The following is a 19,097-nucleotide window of genomic DNA, read 5'->3' on the forward strand; positions in this document are numbered from 1 at the left end:
GAGCCCTCCACCACGGCACCTCTTTCCTCCTTTCTTCTTTCAATCCTTCCTTTATTCCTTCGCTTAAAGCGCGGCTCAGGTGTCAGCCTAAATGTGAGAGATATTGCGTAATTTCCTTTCCCCAAAAACCTGCCGCGGTAGCTGAGTGGTAAGGGCACTTGGCTATTGATCCGGAGTTCGCGGGTTCGAATCCGACCGCTGCGGCTGCGTTTTATGGAGGCAAAACGCTAAGGCGCCCGTGTGCTGTGCGATGTCAGTACAGTGGTCGAAATTATTCCGGAGCCCTCCACTACGCCCCTCTTTTTTCCTTTCTTCTTTCACTCGCTCCGCCCCGCCGCGGTGGCTCAGTGGTTAGGGCGCTCGACTACTGATCCGGAGTTCCCGGGTTCGAACCCGGCCGCGGCTGCTGCGTTTTTATGGAGGAAAAACGGTAAGGCGCCCGTGTGCTGTGCGATGTCAGTGCACGTTAAAGATCCCCAGGTGGTGGAAATTATTCCGGAGCCCTCCACTACGGCACCTCCTCTTCCTTTCTTCTTTCACTCCCTCCTTTATTCCTTCCCTTACGGCGCGGTTCAGGTGTCCAACGATATACGAGACAGATACTGCGCCATTTCCTTTCCCCCACAACCAATTATTATTATTATTTTCTGTCGCGGCGACGAAAGGGTCCAGCAACACGCCGGCAGCCGCGTTTCTCGAGACCAGAGAGAGAGGAAACTTTATTGCCACAAAAGAAGGGTTCCTGGATATTAGCAGAAGGGCCAGGTGTCCCGTTAGCTGATAACTGGCGGCGACGTCTTCGGCGCACTCGATGGTTCCCGCCTACACGGCGGGGTCCGAGCTGTGCAGCACTGCTTCCCAGGCTTCTGTTGCGGCAGCTTCTATAAGCGCTTCCGGAGGGGGATCCACCGGGGTGTTCCATAGCATATGATCGAGGGTGGCAGTGCTGCCGCAGTGGATGCAGGTGGGGTCTATGAGGTGATGTGGGCGTAAATGTACGGGTTCGGGTACGAAGGGGTTTTAAGTCTTCTCCAAGCCACCTCTTAGTGTTTGGAGAATGACTTGGCCAACTCTAGACCAACTCTTTCGGTGCTGAGGAGGAGGTGGCAATTGCTTAAGCTACAGCCAGTATAGCCCTGCTGGCATTATATTCAGCTACTTAAAATTGGCGTTTCCCAATTTTGCGATGATAATACATCGCAACCGCATCCTAAAGAATTCAAACCATCCACTTAACAGTGTTTGGATTGATTTGTGCCCCCGCTTACTCTGAGAATCCGGGGAAAGGGGCAGCTCGAAATGTAGTCCGAGGTTTCGTTGAGCGGCTAGTGGGCTCGACCGCTCCTTCGCATTTTTTTAGAGAAGTCTTAACCTGATTTGACGGCAAAGTGAACTATTTAGGATGGAGAGGAGCGTTTATCCAACCACCCAGCCGCCACCCCAGAAAATCTTTAGAACTGAGGAAACAATGTGGTTCGTTTTCAAGACCGCTCGGTCGTTTCTAAACCCTTCGCTGCTAACCCATGTTTTTCTCGCCACCATAATCCCCAGTGTTGGCGCTCTGGTTATTCCAGCCACTTATGATCACATCCTGTGAGACTGCTAGAAAGAACCGCCTCCGCCGGATTACTAGTGCGTTGAGCGGCCGTGCCGGCCAGCTCAGACCGGACGCAAGGCTGGCTGACTGAGTGGGCCGACCAGGTCGCCAACAGCCACAGGCTAAGAGCCATGCGACATTACTCCTGTAACCAGCTCTTTTCGACGAAATAAATATTTTCCATAAAGTTCAGTATTGCGAAAGCGATTAAAGCTTTACCACGTGATATATTACAAACCATGCAGGGCGCCTTCCTCGGTGCTGGCCAAGGAGCCTAACCAGTAAATCACTGAGTGGACACCTATACCACGCCGTGAGTTAAGGAATGGAGGAGAAAGTCTAGAAATTAAGTACTCCAGTGGAGGTCTCCGGAATAATTTTGACCCATACTGAAAAACAGCGCACCCAATACCGGGACGAAGAAAAGAAACGACATGACAACACTCGTGTTCTTTTCTTTGTCCCGGTATTGTGTGCGCTGTTTTTCAGTATGAGTACATACCAACTCGCCCAGTCTTCTACTTTGGCATAATTTTGACCACCTGAAGGTCTTTTTGAGGATCACAGGTGGTCGAAAGTACTCCGAAGCTCTCCACTATGGCACCTTCATTTCTTTCACTCTTTCCTTCTTCTCTTCCATCACGGCGCGGTTCTGGTGTCCACCAAGTGAGAAAGACTGTGCCTATCTCTTGCTGCAATTTTTAAAACTTTCTTTTTACCCTGTTGATTTGAGGAAAGAAAATTGGAGGACACTTAAGCTTCGCCTTTAAGAGCGGAAAACGACAGCTTGTTGCAGCACTGCCAGGGAGTCCACGGAACGCCACCGCCAGTTCGGCGCGACGCCCTGCCCGTTAGAGAAATCGCTCTCCTACGTACTGTGAAACGATTACGTGTAGCGGCAAACCACGTAGAAGCACTGCCAGGCGCCTTGCCTGCCAAACGCCTTTAACCTTCACTGACGTCGCACATCAATCGGGCGCCTTTTGCTCTTCGCCTCCATCGAAACGCGGCCGCAGTGGTCGAGTTCTAACACGGATACTCAGGCTCAGTAGACAAGCGTCATAACAACTGAGCCACTGCAGCGGGTTCGTAGCGGAACCCTCGTTGGTTTCTGCAGAGCGTCTCGCGCTGATGTTCTCTCTACTTACATGCGGTGAATGCCATCGGTTTCATTTTGCCCTGCTTTACAACCAATTATTATTATTATTATTATTATTATTATTATTATTGTTATTGTTATTACTAGAAGTGCTTTCGCGCTAAAATACCTTTTGAAAATTGGTTTTTGGGGAAAGGTTTGGTTTGGTTTATGGGGGTTTAACGTCCCAAAGCGACTCAGGCTATGAGAGACGCCGTAGTGAAGGGCTCCGGAAATTTCGACCACCTGGGGTTCTTTAACGTGCACTGACATCGCACAGTACACGGGCCTCTAGAATTTCGCCTCCATCGGTTTTTGGGGAAAGGAAATGGCGCAGTATCTGTCTTCACATCTCGGCAAACACCTGATTTGCGCTGTAAGGGAAGGGATAAAGGATAGGATGAAGGAAGAAATGAAGAGGTGCCTTAGTGGAGAGTTGCAGAATAATTTCGACCATCTGGGCATCTTAAACCCGGGTTCGAACCCGACCGCGGCGGTTGCGTTTTTATGGAGGAAAACCGCTAAGGCGCCCGTGTGGTCTGCGATGTCAGTGCACGTTAAAGATCCCCAGGTGGTCGAAGTTATTCCGGAGCCCTCCACTACGGCACCTCTTTCTTCCTTTCTTTTTTCACTCCCTCCTTATCCCTTCCATTAAGGCGCGGTTCAGGTGTCCAACGATACATGAAACAGATACTGCAACATCTCCTTTCCCCCCAAAACCAATAAAAAAAATCAAAAAATCTTTATCCTCCATTGACATCGCACAGCACACAAGCGCCTTTGTTTTGCTCCTCCTATAGGAAAACACGGCCGCCGCGGTTGGGTTTGAACTCGGGTACTTCTGGATCAGTAGCCGAGCGCCTTAACCACTGAGGCGCCGCTCCGGGTCTAAAATCCTTTTTAGTACACCTGAACCCTGCCGTAAGAGAAAAGACAAAGGAAGAAAGAGGGGCTCCGGAATAATTTCGACCACCTGGGGATCTTTAACCTGCACTGGCATCCCCGGGCCCCTCAGAAATTTGGTGTTAATAATAATAATAATCATTGGTTTTTGGGGAAAGGAAATGGCGCAGTATCTGTCTCATATATCTTTGGACACCTGAACCCCGCCATAAGGGTAGGGATAAAGGAGGGAGTGAAAGAAGAAAGGAAGAATAGGTGCCGTAGTGGAGGGCTCCGGAATAATTTCGACCACCTGGGGATCTTTAAGGTGCACTGACATCGCACAGCACACGGGCGCCTTAGCATTTTTCCTCCATAAAAACGCAGCCGCCGCGGTCGGGTTCGAACCCGGGAACTCCGGATCAGCAGTCGAGCGCCCTAACCACTGAGCCACCGCGGCGGGGCTGGTGTTAAATGCGAGAATACTTTTAATACCGAATATCTGACAGTGCAGTTTAAAGATCCCCAGGTGGTCGAAATTATTCCGGAGCCCTCCACTACGGCACGTCTTCTTTCCTTTCTTCTTTCTCTCCCTCCTTTATCCCTCCCTTTACGGCACGGTTCAGGTGTCCGCCGAGGTGTGAGACGCTCTGCGAAATTTCGTTTCCCCCAAAACCAATTTTAATTTTTATTTCCACGGATATCAGGTGGGTCACCTGATGATGTGCACAGAACGCTCATCTCATCACTTAAGAGCCGTCTTGTGCGACGTGTCTATTCCATACGCCGCACTATCACTACTGACTTTTTCTACGGGTCTGGCAATAGAGCCCTGCGAGTGTAACACGAGCGCTGTCTACGGCCAGCAAAACGCTTAGGCATGTGTCATTCTGCTGGCATTACCAATGTGATAAATATTAGGACTCAGTTTTCTGTCCACGCATTCCCCTTGCTGCCGTCTGAAAGCTCAAGGCGCGGCTGTCGGCTCCGGCCGCTGTTGTAGTTGACACGCCAGGTGACCGCTTGTCATTCGTGGTAGCATAGGGGTCTACGCCACATCGTAGCTCACATAAAAGCCTTCCGCGACTCCTCACTTGAGCGGTTGCTTTTGTAGCTCACAAAACAACAAAGTGTTCTGATGGCGCTGCGAGTCGGCGACAAAGCTACACACTTCGCACGTGCTTACGATCGAATCGGGCTCGTGGGGCCAGCTTAGTTTCTCTCTCTTCTTTCCTTTAGCACAGCCCTCTTTATCGGTCTTCAATCTTCAGAAATGAAATGAAAATCATGCGACATAGGGAATTCAAATTTATGCATATTTCGCGCTGCTCGTACAAATTCATAAAAAAGACACGCTTTTGAATGCAAGAAAAAAACAATTTTTTATGCTTGGAATGAAACGCTTGGTAAATGAGTCTTTTACCTCACGTTGGCGGTCCTCCGACGAGTTTCATGCTACCCTTACGGATCTCTGCCTTCAAGCATATTTTGGTGGAATTTTATAGCAGCAATCCGAACATTAAAATCACCTTACGTCGGATGTCTACTCATGCTGGGATGAGGGGAAATAAGTTCGTTCATCAACGGGCCTTCCAAATCAACATCCGGGCACCTTCGAGCCCTGGCCAACTTCAATGTCATTGAAAGACGCCGCAACACGCAGAGTAAATAGCCGAACGCGTCCAGAACACCAGTAAAAATCGCACAATCTTACCTCAAGCTAGCCCATCACATAACACGGATCAAGCACATGTACTTCGCAAAGCTCAAACTGACGCTCTCTGCACCACACTAATGCTCTAAAACTTCGGATGTCGGGACACAGCTCAGTGTCCCGACTGTCTGAAGACCAAGGCATACAAAGAACACATTATGTACTCATGTAACACTGCTTTTTACTGTCCTTATTCTTCTTGCCTTTCCGCTCCTTCCTCGAGTGCTTGACTTCACTCGGGCTCGGCAGATCTTCAGCGGATGTTAGCGGAGCAAGCGCTCTTTTGCACGGGGCCCTTGTGCTGGCCCAAATAAAGCTTTTTCCTCCCCCTCTGCCCACCTCTCCTTTTTAACCTATATGCGCAGGCAATAAAGACAGTAAATTCGACGTCCCTTTCATACTCCGCGAAATTGGGGCTCCGCTTCTCGTTACCGCAATTCGACCTGCTACCGATGAGGCTCCTATCACTGAATCTATTCCCCGCAACCTTCGTGACAGTGGCAAAGAGCACCTGTATAATAACCCTCATAACACCGCTTTGGAAGAAGGCTCTCTACTCTCATTCTGGACTTCCTCACTTATCACATTCCTGAACCCGGCAATTCACTCGCCGCTGCGAACCTCCGCTTCATCTCTCTTAATTCCTGCATTGGCAAGGCAATGAAGCGTACGGCGCTCACTAGGTCTTGTCGGCGTTTGAAGGCTTCTAAATCGCTTCCTCGCATCCTTAGAAACCCCGAAACGACAGGTACAACTCTGCGTCACTGAATTCACCGGCCATAGCGAGGTCGTGCTGATATCTTCACAAAGAATATACAAGTTTCAACTAACCGCTTTTGAAGAGACTTTCAGGGACTAGAGAGTCCGATAATTTTTTAACACCTCCGTACAAACAACCGCAGAAGAGTGTGCGGGCAACCTGCGTCGAATCCACCCGCCTTTATTGGACATCCATCGCGCTGACACGCTCCGCGTCGCCTTTGCGCGGAGTCGGCTTTTCATCCAGGAATAGGCATCGCCTGACGAGGCTCCAGCCGCACTCTCCCAACGAGTCCAGCTGCGGGCGGCAGTCCTCGCGAGGCAAGCAGACCACGCGCTCCTGGACCACGCCGGTCAGCCTCATGAAATCGTGCAAGCCACGAAGGCCCGCGGCAGCAGCTCGAATTATGCCGGTCGCCTCGGCCTCGCTCACTGAAGTCAGCTCGGCGACGCGCCCTTGCAAAGCGACCTGGCTGCGAACTCGATCCAAGGCATCGGCACCGTACCTGCGGTCATCGTAGGCGTCAGTGTTACAGAGTGCTCTTCCACCATTTCCCGAATGGCTAGTCAGAACTGAGAGCGCCAGATTAGTATGGCACTTCTTTGAGTTACGTTTGGTGCCATTTGGAGATTTAATCTCAAGAATCCGCTGGTCGCTACGCGTTGGACACTGACAACAGTAACTGCTTTCCCTGCAAAGATGCTCGAGCTGAGCTACGTAGCTCTGCTCGAGTCAGTCTGCAGGCCCGTCCAGTTTCCTTTTTATTCTCCCTCCAATCAGAACAACCGGAAGGGTGGACTCGTGGTAGGCAGACCCGTGTGGTCGATATGCGAAATCATTTCTAGCTCTCTCTATTATTAGGACGCGTCTTTCGGCGCTTGTTATATGAACCCTTGTACACAATGTGAATATTGAGATTCTTCGTTCCTACTCTCTTCTTGTCAAGGATTTAAAATGTGCCCTCCACGCGGAGCCTGGCAACTGGCTTCAACGGTGCTCGGGAATTACATCTGTTGTTACGGTAGGCTGAGTAGGGCATGATGAGAGCGTGGAATGCGTAACCAGCGGCTGGATTTCACCGGAACCTTGTGGAAAGGTGTTACTGGGGAAGGAGGAGGATAGGATAAGAGCGGAGAAATCCTTGACCATAGTGGTTGCCACAGGAAATACATAAAGGGTGGTTACAGAGGAACAAGAGGGTGTGGCTAGAGTGGGGCAGTGCGTAACTGAATATGGTTGCCATCGGAACCATCCCGATGGTGGTTACCGAGGAAGAAAGAGGGTGTCAAGAGTAACGGAATGAGTCACTGGAAGGTGGTTACCCCCGGAACCTTCTGAAGGGGGGGGGGTTACTACTGAAGGAAGGGGGGCTAGAGCAGATAGATGTGTAACCGCCGGGTGGTTACCGCAGGAACTGCTAAAGGGTTGGTGGCCAAGCACGTAGCATATGACGAGAGTAGAGGAACGTTTAACCGGAGGGTATACTTACCCCAGAACCTTCTAGAGGATGGTTTCTGTGGAAGGGAAAGATTACTACGAAAGCGAAGGAATGCGTAACTAGGAGCGGTTACCACCGCAGCAATTCAGAGGCTGTTTTCCGTGAAAGGAGGAGGGTGGTTACCGGGGAAGGGTAATAAAAGACGTAACCTGAGGGTGGATACCACAGGAAGCATCTGGGGCGGAAAGATAAAGGTATGACGAGGGCGGGAGAACGCTTTAGGAACGGGTAGTTACCACTGGAACCACTCGGAGGGATGCCACATTGGAAGGAGAAGGGTATGAAGAGGGCGGGAGAACGCGTTAGGAACGTGTGGGAACCATCTGAAGGGAGGTCACTGTGGAAGGATAAAGGTATAACGAGGGTGGAGGAATGCGTTAGGGACAGGGCGGTTACCACCGGAACCACCTGAAGGGAAGTCACAGTGAAAGGATAAGGGTTTGACGAGGGTGGGGGAATGCGTTAGGAACGGGTGGTTACCATTAAAACTTCCTTGGGGGAGGTCACAACGGAAGGAGGAAGGTATAGCGAAAGCGGAGGAATGCGTAACCGGAGGATAATTAATTCCCACCGTCGATGGCGCAAGGTGTGGCGAGAGCGAGGGGTGCGCAACTGGAGGACGGATGCACGGGAACCATCCGGAGTGTGGGTGACCTTTAAGGAGCAAGGGGAGTGTGACTGCCGGTTAACAAAAGCGCCGCCCGGGCACAGACTCCCCTGTGGACTAAACGGCAGATTGGAGAGGAGTGCTAGTCGAGGGACGTGCATGTGAGGAAGCGATACACGTGTGCATGTCGCACTCGAATTCTTTACCTCAGTAATAGTGAAATGAAAATGCCTGGACAGCTTTCGCTGAATCCCGCGTGATCAGTGGTAGTGTTAATTTTATTAAACTGCAATACTGACTCCTACATGGAAGAATAAACATTATAAATGTCATCCTAGTCCTACGTTGGCGGTATGGATAAAAAAAACTGACTCACTATCAATGCGATTCATGCGGCAAAGGTGCCGCCGTGGTGGCTGAGTGCTTAAAATATGCTCTCGTGCTGACCCAAATGAGGCATGTTCGATCCAGGGCTGGGAGGTCGCATTTCGATCGAGGCGAAATACTAGAGGTCTCTCTACTGTGCGATGTCAGTGCACGCTAAAGAGGCACGGGTGGTCGAAATCCTCCAGTACTGCGTTTCTCATAGCCTGAGCCACTTTGGGACCATAAACTCGTTAAAATATCATGCGGCAGAGTGTGTTAGCGTGCGTGTTCTCCTCGAACCGAGCAGCCGCTGCTTTCTGGTGGCTTCAGACACTGCCAGCAGGTGGCGTGATCCAGTCCATCCATGATCATATGATCTACTAGACTCCCTTTCTACTCTCTCCCTACCTCTCCATTCTGATTCCTTTTCTTCCTTTTCCCTCTCTATCTGCTCCCCCGAGCCCTCACAAGCCAGCGACAATTCCAACGCCAGACACTTTGCGGCAATGAGCATTCTAACGCCGACGCATTAAACAACTTAAAAATTTGCAATATTTCTTTAAATATATGATACCGACGCGCAAATGTGGAACAACGGACGGCTAACTAGGACTCAACATTTGAGCCAACTTTAGAGGTCGCTAACTGTTATCCGAAAAATTATAGTTGCCTTATTCTGAACTTGATAATTTTGCACAAGTGTATTAGCGAGTGGATAGACATTTTCAAAAATCAATCGAAGTGCGCCGCAATATTCGAAACTGGGCTGTGCTTGTAGGACAGTAATGTGTTAACGATTCTTTTACGCTTTCCTCAGTAAAAAAATATACTATTATTCAGAGAGCCATAAAATGGTCTATATCAAAATGAGAGACGTAATATGTCGTTTGCCAGAAAAAAAAGCTATAGAAAGCGATGTTTCGTTTCGGTGCGGTAATATGACAGGGCTTAGTGTGAAATATTGGGCCTCTTGTTCATTTTATATGTTACTGTTTTACTTACCGTGTATGAATATCACTAATTTCTGTTCTTCGCTTCCTTCTAGCCGCTCTTAGCCATCTGAACGCTTTTTCGGGGCACATACCTTTCTGGCAAGACCTGGGCCGACCCAGACAAGCGTGTTGCGCTTATCGTTTGAAATTACGTATTTTTTTCTACCTTGATTACGGCTGACGTACATTATTCTTCACTCCGATTACTCTCTTTAATAAAATTGTGATCTAATCCGTGCTGCTCCTGGTTTACTCCATGGCTGAAATGCGCGAGTGCTGGCCCGTGCTCTGCTGCCAAGCATATACAACTGCATGCACCCGATTGATCGCTGTCCTCCTTCCTGATGGATACCAGATGAACTGCGGGAAACAATTTAGGGTAGCGACAGGAGGCTAGGATAGAGTATGTGCAACAGAACCTAGCCAACAAAGAAAACATTACGTACACGGATGCGGCTACATACGGAAGGACAAGACAACACAACAGAAATAGAGCGGTTGCAACGGCAATTAATCATGAGCTCAAAGAAATGGCCAGCGCAACTATGAGGGATGGCATTATTGAGGAGGCCGTAGAGGCTGCCATAGCCCTAGCGGCGGCAGAGGGCTACCGTGCTCAAAGGTCCCTAATAATTTTAACAGACTCGCAAACAGCATGCAGAAACCACAAGAGTGCCAAAATAGGGGGAACAGCGCTCCGCATCCTAAAGACAGTACAGACAATCAAATTACCGCCGAAGGAAAAACAATTGCAACACATAATAATGTGGGTAACGGGACACACAGGCGTCGCGGGGAATGCCGAGGCGGATAGGAGAGCTCGAGAGCTTACAATCCGAGCCTCCAACCAAACCAGCCTCGAGCAATGGTAATGGTATGTATGCTGATAGATTGGAAGACACAAGGACAGGGGTCCTGTTACTAGGAGATCGAAGACGGGACAATGACTTAATGTGCCTAATAGTATACAATGCCTGTAATGTTTCAATGTCGTACTGACTGAGAGCGGGAAAACGAAAATAGAATGGGAGTCGCCCCGTATCTTGAAGGAAATTTCGCACAGCAGAGCGCACACTCCTGTCGCTTCGTCCAAGCAAAGAAGGGCCATTGGAAAGAACAACCGCGGAGGACACAGGCAAACCCAGTTGATGAAATGGAATTTGCGAAAGACGCTTCCTCAAATGAGAGAAGCGGCGGCAGAACAGCAAGAAGTGGTCTACTGTCTCAGGTTCGGCACAAAAAGGGCACAATGGGGAAGCCGCCAGGCCAGATCTGTGAAGGTAGAAATTTAGAAAGGGAACCCGGCAACGCAAACACGTGAAAGAGACTTCGTCTGCGCGAGCGCCAGTCTTTGCTACTCCAAGGATGCAGAATATATGGGTATGTGCCATCAGTTTAGAGGCAACAACAACTTCGTTGCTGATTCTTTGCTGGTTGACGGTTCGAAAGCGCCCCCCCCCCCTTACCCCATCGCTATCGCCATCGTCTGACCGGCGAGCACGGTCGCTGTGCGCGCCGGGCACGAGACGAGAAGAAGACTGAATGCCTCTCGGTAGCCGTTCCGCCGCGTTGCCCTTCTTCGGAAACGCCGTAGCAATCAGTCAGTGAGCTGGAATGCCGCCTGACAAGCCGGGAAGTCGCGATGAAGCTCGGAAGCCTGGATCCTCCTCAGCAGAGCGCCGCCGCCAAAGACGCGGTCCCGGCGGTCGAGACCAAGGCGGCACCCGTTTGCCGGACATACCTGGAAGCCCCTCGCGGAGCCCTGCGGGCAGCGACAGTGCACCCAGGCGCATACAACCAGCATTCCATAAAAGACGTATGCACGGTAGGCCGTTCCAGCTGTGAGATGACTCCATTCTGTGCCATTTTTGTTCTGCTTCAGATGGAGATTCAGAATAAATTTTAATGTTTGAACCGGACCCCTACCTACCCTCTCCGGCACGGCACGCAGGCCTCCGGGAGAGGAGTAGGGAGTTTAGTCACTACAGGACTAGCACGTAAGTTTAAGTGATGCTGCAGCTGCCAGTTGGGTTCCTTTTGCTCCCTAGAGTCTGGTTTTCTACATCTTTTATTCTCGCTGTGATTCGCGTCCTGAATTTCTCAAAGTACCTACTTTACTGAGCTTTTAGCCACATGTGGATGTGGTTGTGCCTTTTTTAAAGGACATACCTTAGAGATGTTGATGTGTCATGGCCAAGCATGCAGTAGAACTTTTGGGCTTGACAACCCCCGCCGCCCCACCCCTTATAACCAGACCTCCACAACCGCCGTGTCGTGCTCTCATCGGCAGGTGCCAAAGGCCACCGCCTCCGACCATCTGGCAAGGCGGACCCTGCTGGAGGTACCTGTCCAGAGAGTGTCGGTCCAGCCAGTCCCTCAGCTGCGGCGTTGCCGGTGGGACGTGGCCATGGTGTGAACGGGATGACCTCCGCTGACACTGCTGCCGTCAACTCCTGCCTGTCATCGCCAGCATCGTCCGTGTCCGACGGTGTTTACTCGAGAGCGCTCAGCATTGATTCACCGCTGTCCAGCAGCCCGGGGAATGTCGAACAGCCGCCCCTCGTGCAGCCGCCCGGCATCCGCGGCAATCCGCCCCCTGGCGAAGATAGGACGAAATCGCCTCCGGTACGCGCCATTGGAACCTGGCACACGCGCCTAGCGTAACAGAAAAGTTGCAGTTTTTGACTGCATGCTCAGAAGAAAGCTTACGCGTATAGGTCGATGACGTTGAAGGAACGAAGTCACGCATCCTGAGAGGGGGAACTAGCACTGTAGAGTGTTCTTAAGGCCGCATGTATTGGCTCTTGAGCAAGTAGTTGACTCATTATTTGCAGATCAGAACAGCATGGGCTAAATGAAATCAACGAGTAATATAGGTAGGCTTACAAAATGGTAAAAAGAGTGCGGTTCAGTACTGCTTTCAGCGCATGTCTGTGTCATGACTTATGGACTTATGATGTTCCTTTCGAGTGGCTTTGTCTCATTTAGCTCTGCTGCTTTTGTGAGCTCGGAATTAGTCAATGTATAGTAACACCAAAAAGTAACTGCCATCAGCCGAAAGGACAGGATGCTGCTGTATCAGCAAAGAGTGTTTTTATTTAGAAAATCCTTTGCGAGCAGTGATCAGGCCCTGATGGTGACACAGTGCTGTGGCAAATAGAAACACAACATCTGTTTAATGAGCTTTTTTAGGCATGGGCCGTCCTTTTTGATATCCTAGCACACGCTACAAGATTATGATTGGTTTAGACCCAGCTTGGCACTGGACGAGAAAAAAGCACATGCTCTATTGATGAGGCCAACATGAGGAAGAAAGTAACGCATCCAGGATTTCTTCACAATCAACAAGAATGCGAAGGTAAAAGTCGTCGTAGACAAGCTCACGAAGAGCCTCAAACTGCAGGCAACATAGAAGGCTTATGTATCATCATCCAGTCACGATAACGAGGTTCGCGGCTAACTGTCAAAATTTAATCCTGATTAAAAAAAAGTGCCTTTGTTGTTTCTTTCGTGTGGTTTCCTTGGTGCTTGCAAATCCCACGTGACACGCAATTCACATGTTACCTGAAATCTGTGCGGCGAAAAAGAAATTCGCTTTTGTTCCGACAGGATTTTCCGTCTAGTGATTAGACAGTTATTATAATTTTGATTAGTCAGTGGTTCGATTCGTGTCGTGCGAAGAAAGAAACTCTAAATAACGTCACTCATTTAGGTTCTATGACGTGTTCTAAAAAGCAGCGTGTACGAACACTGCAAGAGGTGAAGTAATGTCCTAGTCTCGATATCTCTAGTATACGTATAGAAAACGATTCATTCGGCACACAGTTAATACAGTTTGTAGGTCTGTTCATCTCGGAGTGTTAGGCTACAGCGGATTTGGGAAGGACCAATTACGGTCGTCAAATGTTTCGCTTTCAAATCCATAACCTTCTTAATTCCTACAGCGAACCCTCTCCATTTTCTTGATAAAGGTTTGCTGTCTATCTTAAAACCTGGCATCGGACTTGATTTGTTGAGTACCTCCTTAGATCTGTTGTATGTTTCTGCTATGAAAAGGCATGTTTATGTAGTGTTGTATTGTGTATCATTCTTTTCATTTCAATGCTCCTGATTTTGTTCTTCAAAGCAAATTCTTGGCTCAGATTTGTATAAGTAAGCTTGATCACTTTTTTTTGTTGTTATATGTACTCTGTTGTTGCCGCTGTTTCCTGTAGGAAGAAGGTGCGCTGCTTTGTCAAGCCAATCTAAGGATTTTTGGGCGCACCTCCTAACATTACGTAATGTTGAAATAAAAGTATTTTGTATTTTTGTCGTTTGTGGCGTTTAACTTCCCAAAGCGACTCAGGCTTGAGGGACGTCGTAGTGGCAGGCTCCGGAAATTTCCACCACCTGGGGTTCTTTAACGCGCACTGAGATCGCACAGTACACGGGCCTCCAGAATATCGCCATCGAAATTCGCCTCCATTGAAATTCATCCGCCGCGGCCGAGATCGAACCCGCGTCTTTCGGGTCAGCAGCCGAGATTTTGTATTTTTGTACTCGTACAGCAGCGGCTATGATAGGAGCTGTGGGAAAGAAGTCGCCTGCCCTTGCGCAAAAAGACACCCCAAAAGTGCACACTTTGTCAGTATCGATGATTCATCACTAGAAAAGCGTTTATTTTGGGGGTTTATAGAGATCGTAGGTAAGACCAACTGATTGTGCACATCGTTTTTCTTACGGCAATAATGTTACTTTCCAGGACCCCCAGAAGCTGAAATCGCGGCTCGGGCTTACTCTGGCCGTGCTTGGAGTCACTGTATTGGTGACGCTTGTGGCCTTGGCGATCGCCTCACTTGTATGGCGCTCTCCAGCGCACTGGGGGAACACCTGCAAGACGCATGCCTGCCTCGCCTACTCGACCAGACTTCTCGCCTGCATCAACGAATCGGTGGACCCGTGCCAGAGCTTCACGCACTTCCTCTGCGACGGCTGGCGCCAGAAGAACCGACATACCGTTTGGAACGACCAGTTCATTTCTCTGTTGGACAAGGTGACCGCGTCGCTGAAGAGTGCAGACGTGCCTGCATCGGGGCAAGACATGGAGCAGCGGGCCGCCATCATGTACAGGAGTTGCGTCGATGTGCTCGAAGGGGAGAGAGACGAGCTGCCAGCCGTCAAGAACGCGCTGGTTGAGGCAGGCATCGTGTGGCCGAAGCCTTCCAAGGGCGCAGACGTTCTGTACACGCTCCTCTGCAGCTCTTTGAAGCTGGGCTGGGACGTGCTCCTGGACTTCGACGTCGCGCCCGATGGCGGCGGGATCAACCTAGTTTCTGGCAAGTTCCTTTACTTCGTGGTCAAGAGGTATAGGGACTTCGCGACCGGCACGGATGAGGAGTACTTTCAGTTCCTGAAGGAACGCTTTCAACCCGAAGGCGAGGATACGGTGACGTTCCAGGAGACAGACGCGTCGGTCGAAACAGCCCTGAGCTACCTCTCTAATGCTCGTTACGAAGCAGCTGACGAGTATAACGCTGACGTTCTTCTAAACTTGACTCAGCTTGGCCTCACGGAAGTTAACTGGACAGCGACGCTTTTAAAACTTGACATCAGGATGAACAGTAGTCTCACGCTGACGACCACATCGCCCCGTTATCTAGAGCGAGTGTTGTATCTCTGGTGGCGGTACGGCACGGACTCATTCCATACATTGATCTCTTGGTGCACTGTTCAAGTGGCGGCCCTTTTCGCGAATAAAGACTTAATTTTCAACTATTACAACCGTGACTACCAAACGACGCAGGCCCATTACAGGATTTTCTGCGTCACGAGAGCAATGTTAATCTCCGGGCACACGCTGTTCGACAAATACTATGCTGAAGCCCTTCAAAGCGAAGCACTTAATCTCGCAAAAAGTGTGGCTCAGTCCGTGCGAACCGCTTTTTTCCGGCGTCTTTCCAACTGGACGTACTTTGACGAAGGCATCAACGTGGTCAGCAACTGGAGCTCTTCGGAAATCGTCTTCCGTAAAATCGAGCACACCGGAGAAGAAATCCTGGCTGCAGACCATGTGCCTGACTTGAATAATTCTTTCGTGCGGAACTGGCAACAGTCGGTGCACGTCAGAAAGGACGCAGAATTCGGACATATGTTAGACCTTATGCAAGATTTGGAGGTGTCCATCGTGTCCTACGACAAGCGAGACTTCGAGCTGATGCCTTATGCTCTATCCTTCCCTCTTTTTGATCCGCAGCTCCCTTCGTCTTTAAACTACGGCGGCTTAGGAGCTGAGGTCGCCTTAGCACTGGCGACCTTGTTCCTTTCCGCCTACTACGCAACCAATGCTTCGTTTGTTGAGCCACTGACGGACTGCTTGAAACCAGGCATGTCCGGCAGCGCCGGTGAACTAGGGTATTACGCTAAAGAAGTAATTGGCTATGGCGCTCATGTGGATGCCTACAATGCCGAAGAGAAAGCTTTGGACAGCAGCAGCCTATTCGGTTTGGAGAAGTACAGCGGACTGCAGCTGTTTTTCATCGCGCTGTGTTACGTCAATTGCTATGGCGGCTCTGAAAATACAAACCACGAGTCGATCTGCACTCCCGCGCTGCAGCACATGCCACAGTTCGCCAAGGCTTTTAACTGCACTCCCGGTGACCCGATGAATCCTTCTAAGCAGTGCAGACTGTTTTGAGATTTGTGTTCGTGATTCGAGTATTCTGTTTGTGTGCGCGTGACTTCTCCGTTACCACGTTTTGTTCATTGATGATGTGGCTATAAATGCCCTTCACTGAGCCTGTTTTTATAGAACTATAGAAATCTCGATCGTAGAAGGTGTCGTCGTCTTCGCGTATATGTCGGGAGCCATTAGCTTGCGCGCACTGGTATAAAATTTTGAGTAAGAGCACTAATGTGTGTTAGTTTGTCCCGATAGCCTTTAAATGCCATTTTGACCTTGCGAGGATCTAAAAATAGAAATTTTGTCGGGTGTTGTGTTCCGCTTTTTCCGCGAGCGAATAAAGTGTATGGCGGTTTATGAGCCAGTAGCGCTCGACTTGTGCGTACTTGTCGCTGAATCTGATTCCGAAATATCGTTTTGTGTGGGAATTGTAGGAGCGAACTATGAAAGAGCTTAAGGAAACAGAGCAGGAGCCTATCGGCAGAATCAGTAGTGCAACAAGAATGCAATTGAAAGAGCTAATGACATTCGTCGTTGCGGAACGAAGCAGAGTTGAATAACTCAACATTAAAACTGCACTCTTCCGTGCTACTAAGATGACGCAAGAAAAAAAAAATGCTGAAAGAACCGGCAAAAGCGAGCTCTTGTCCTTTCCAGTGCCGAAATTTTCTTCGCCGGGGGGATTCGCACAAAACGGGTCCTCGGTCTCGAAAAATCTCGCGGAACGGTAACCTCGTGACACATATAAATGACAAATTCTTTTCTTGAGCACTATCAGGCGATGGTGGCGTTTCGGGATATGAAGTTGGACACCTTTAGCGGTTGTTATGTCTTTGCGGAAGCGAGGTTTTCGGAATTTCCGGAAACGAAGTTGAACGCGCCATTTACAATCTAAACCCAGGAAAGTTTCCCCGGCCTCACTGTTTGTGCACGCGGCCTTGTTTCCGTGATGTTAGCTGCAGTTTTTATTGCTTTCTACGATCTAAACGTACTGACTTCTTCTTTTGCATTTGTACACACTTCTGAGAACTGATGAAACTCCTAAGTTTTAGCAGCCCGGCTACAGACAATCGCGGCCAGGTAGCAGGGAATCTGGAAAGAGCGTTTCATTGGTTTCGCATGTTGCCTTACTGCAATCTATACAAGAATACATTGTATACAAAGATGCATCGCCTTTTTGCCGTGTTTGTGGGAATCAAGACACTAAAGGACAACAGGCAATTTTGACAGCTTTTTTTCAGCGCAATTACTCACGCTCTGTGAAGAGGAGGGAATGAAGATGAAGCTCAAAGCAGCTGCCACGCGGGATTTTGCACATGCCAGATGACCTCCAGGTTCAGCATGGGAGCAGTAGAGTTTTCCGCTCTAAAAACAATTGGCATCCTGGGTAAAGGCAGATTGATACTGGCGAGTGGCAGACATCGTGCGGCAGATTTATGTTTATTTGTAAGAATCCGGCAGAACTTTGGAAACGGGTGTCTTTTGCATTACTAATGAGGATGTGGAGGAGGTGCGTTCGGTGGGGAGGGGGTTAGCTGGGGTATGCGTGCCGCTCTGTCACTCAGGGCACGGAGCGAGAGAGGTGCAGCAGCGAAACACGTGTCGTCACGAATGTCAGTATTTTGTTCTGACCAATCAGTTATTGGCATTCTGGACAATTAGCGTGGCGTATTTTCATGACGCCATGACGCCATGACCTCAGGTGTTACAACGCCAACGACCCCGAAATAAACGGGAAACTGAAATTTAACAACTCCCTCTGTAAAAATAGAAAAAAAGCCGTCCGTACTTTTCGCCTATGAGCGTCCACTCGTTGCCACAGCCGTCAACAAATCGAGAACATGCGCATGCTCGTCTGGTCTTGCATGCAGTCCTCGATGCTTTAGGATGCGTAGGGTGCCACCGCAGGGTGGCCCTCCCTTTCCATCATAGCGTCCACACGGGCAGCTATCGTTTGAGCTTTCCTCCATAGTGACGTGTCCGCTTTTTTGCTGTGCTACGACCTTCATGTTCACCTTCGTCGCCGCAGCTGTTCGCTTGGCAGACACGTCCGCAACTGCGCTGGCTGCTGCTCGGCCGCTCCTCTTCGCCAGTTGTGGCATGTGATGTGTCACGTGATTCGCTCTTGCACTTGGCAGCCATGTCCGCCGCTGCGCCGACCGCCGCTCTGCAGAGCGCTCGGTCTTGCACTTGTGGCACGTGATGCACCACGCGATTTGCTCTCGCTGAAACAGTTCGCTCTCGTTGAAGTCTTCATACAATAGAGGTGAAACAAAGCTAAACCGTGTCTAACCACAAACCATGCTTAACAGAGCTTGGCTCAGCTGGGTTGAACCACAGCCACTTTTTATTTTTTTTACGAAAGGAAATGGCGCTGAAAAGGAAGGAAATATTTTGCTGGGTGTTTTCCGTGCCTTAAAACACCAATATCTCTGTACAAAGCGGCTGTACAGCTCCTCTGTACACCCTCTGTACAGAGTCAGACCCGAAACTATTACACCATTTCACGGTCCTCAAACACACCACCACTACCACCAGTCCTCACCATTTCCCAGTCCATTGCGCCTTCCTACAGACGCACTACGATTCCTTGAACGAGTACTTTCCACTTCCCTCTACACTGCTTCACGTCTGTTGTGTCTACATAGTGCGCTATGCTTCATTATGGTCGTGTTTCTCTTTCCTTTCGTCTTGAGGTGTTCTTCGTGGGGGACTTTCGATATTTTCTTCCTAGTTCAATCGAATCTACACCCAGATGTCTACTTCTCCACTCCGATGCTTGCTGCTTACTCTCCACAAGATTACAGTAATTAAATACTTCTCTCGGTAATTTGTAATGTAATTCATTACTTTTATCGGTTTAATAATTTTGTAATGTAACGAAT

General features: G+C 49.6%; 1 protein-coding gene and 1 non-coding gene across 2 annotated transcripts; both read left to right on the plus strand.

Moving 5' to 3' along the window:
• Nucleotides 1-333: 333 nt before the first annotated feature.
• On the plus strand, nt 334-405 carry TRNAS-ACU (transfer RNA serine (anticodon ACU)). The gene has a single exon. It is a non-coding gene; the product is annotated as a tRNA-Ser (tRNA).
• Nucleotides 406-11,975: 11,570 nt separating this feature from the next.
• LOC144108434 (endothelin-converting enzyme 1-like) lies at nt 11,976-16,227 on the plus strand. Its single transcript, XM_077641673.1, has 2 exons — nt 11,976-12,179; nt 14,296-16,227. Exons 1-2 carry the CDS (start codon nt 11,976-11,978, stop codon nt 16,225-16,227), a joined length of 2,136 nt encoding a protein of 711 aa, XP_077497799.1.
• Nucleotides 16,228-19,097: the final 2,870 nt, after the last annotated feature.

Source organism: Amblyomma americanum, chromosome 10, assembly GCF_052857255.1.
Source record: "Amblyomma americanum isolate KBUSLIRL-KWMA chromosome 10, ASM5285725v1, whole genome shotgun sequence".
NCBI lineage: Eukaryota > Metazoa > Arthropoda > Arachnida > Ixodida > Ixodidae > Amblyomma > Amblyomma americanum.

What these genes read in the sequence shown, in the direction of transcription:
- LOC144108434 (XM_077641673.1), top strand. Translation starts at nt 11,976, where the DNA reads ATGACCTCCGCTGACACTGCTGCCGTCAACTCCTGCCTGTCATCGCCA. An exon ending in ATAGGACGAAATCGCCTCCG is followed by an intron (nt 12,180 to 14,295) that starts GTACGCGCCATT and finishes GTTACTTTCCAG; the next exon opens with GACCCCCAGAAGCTGAAATC.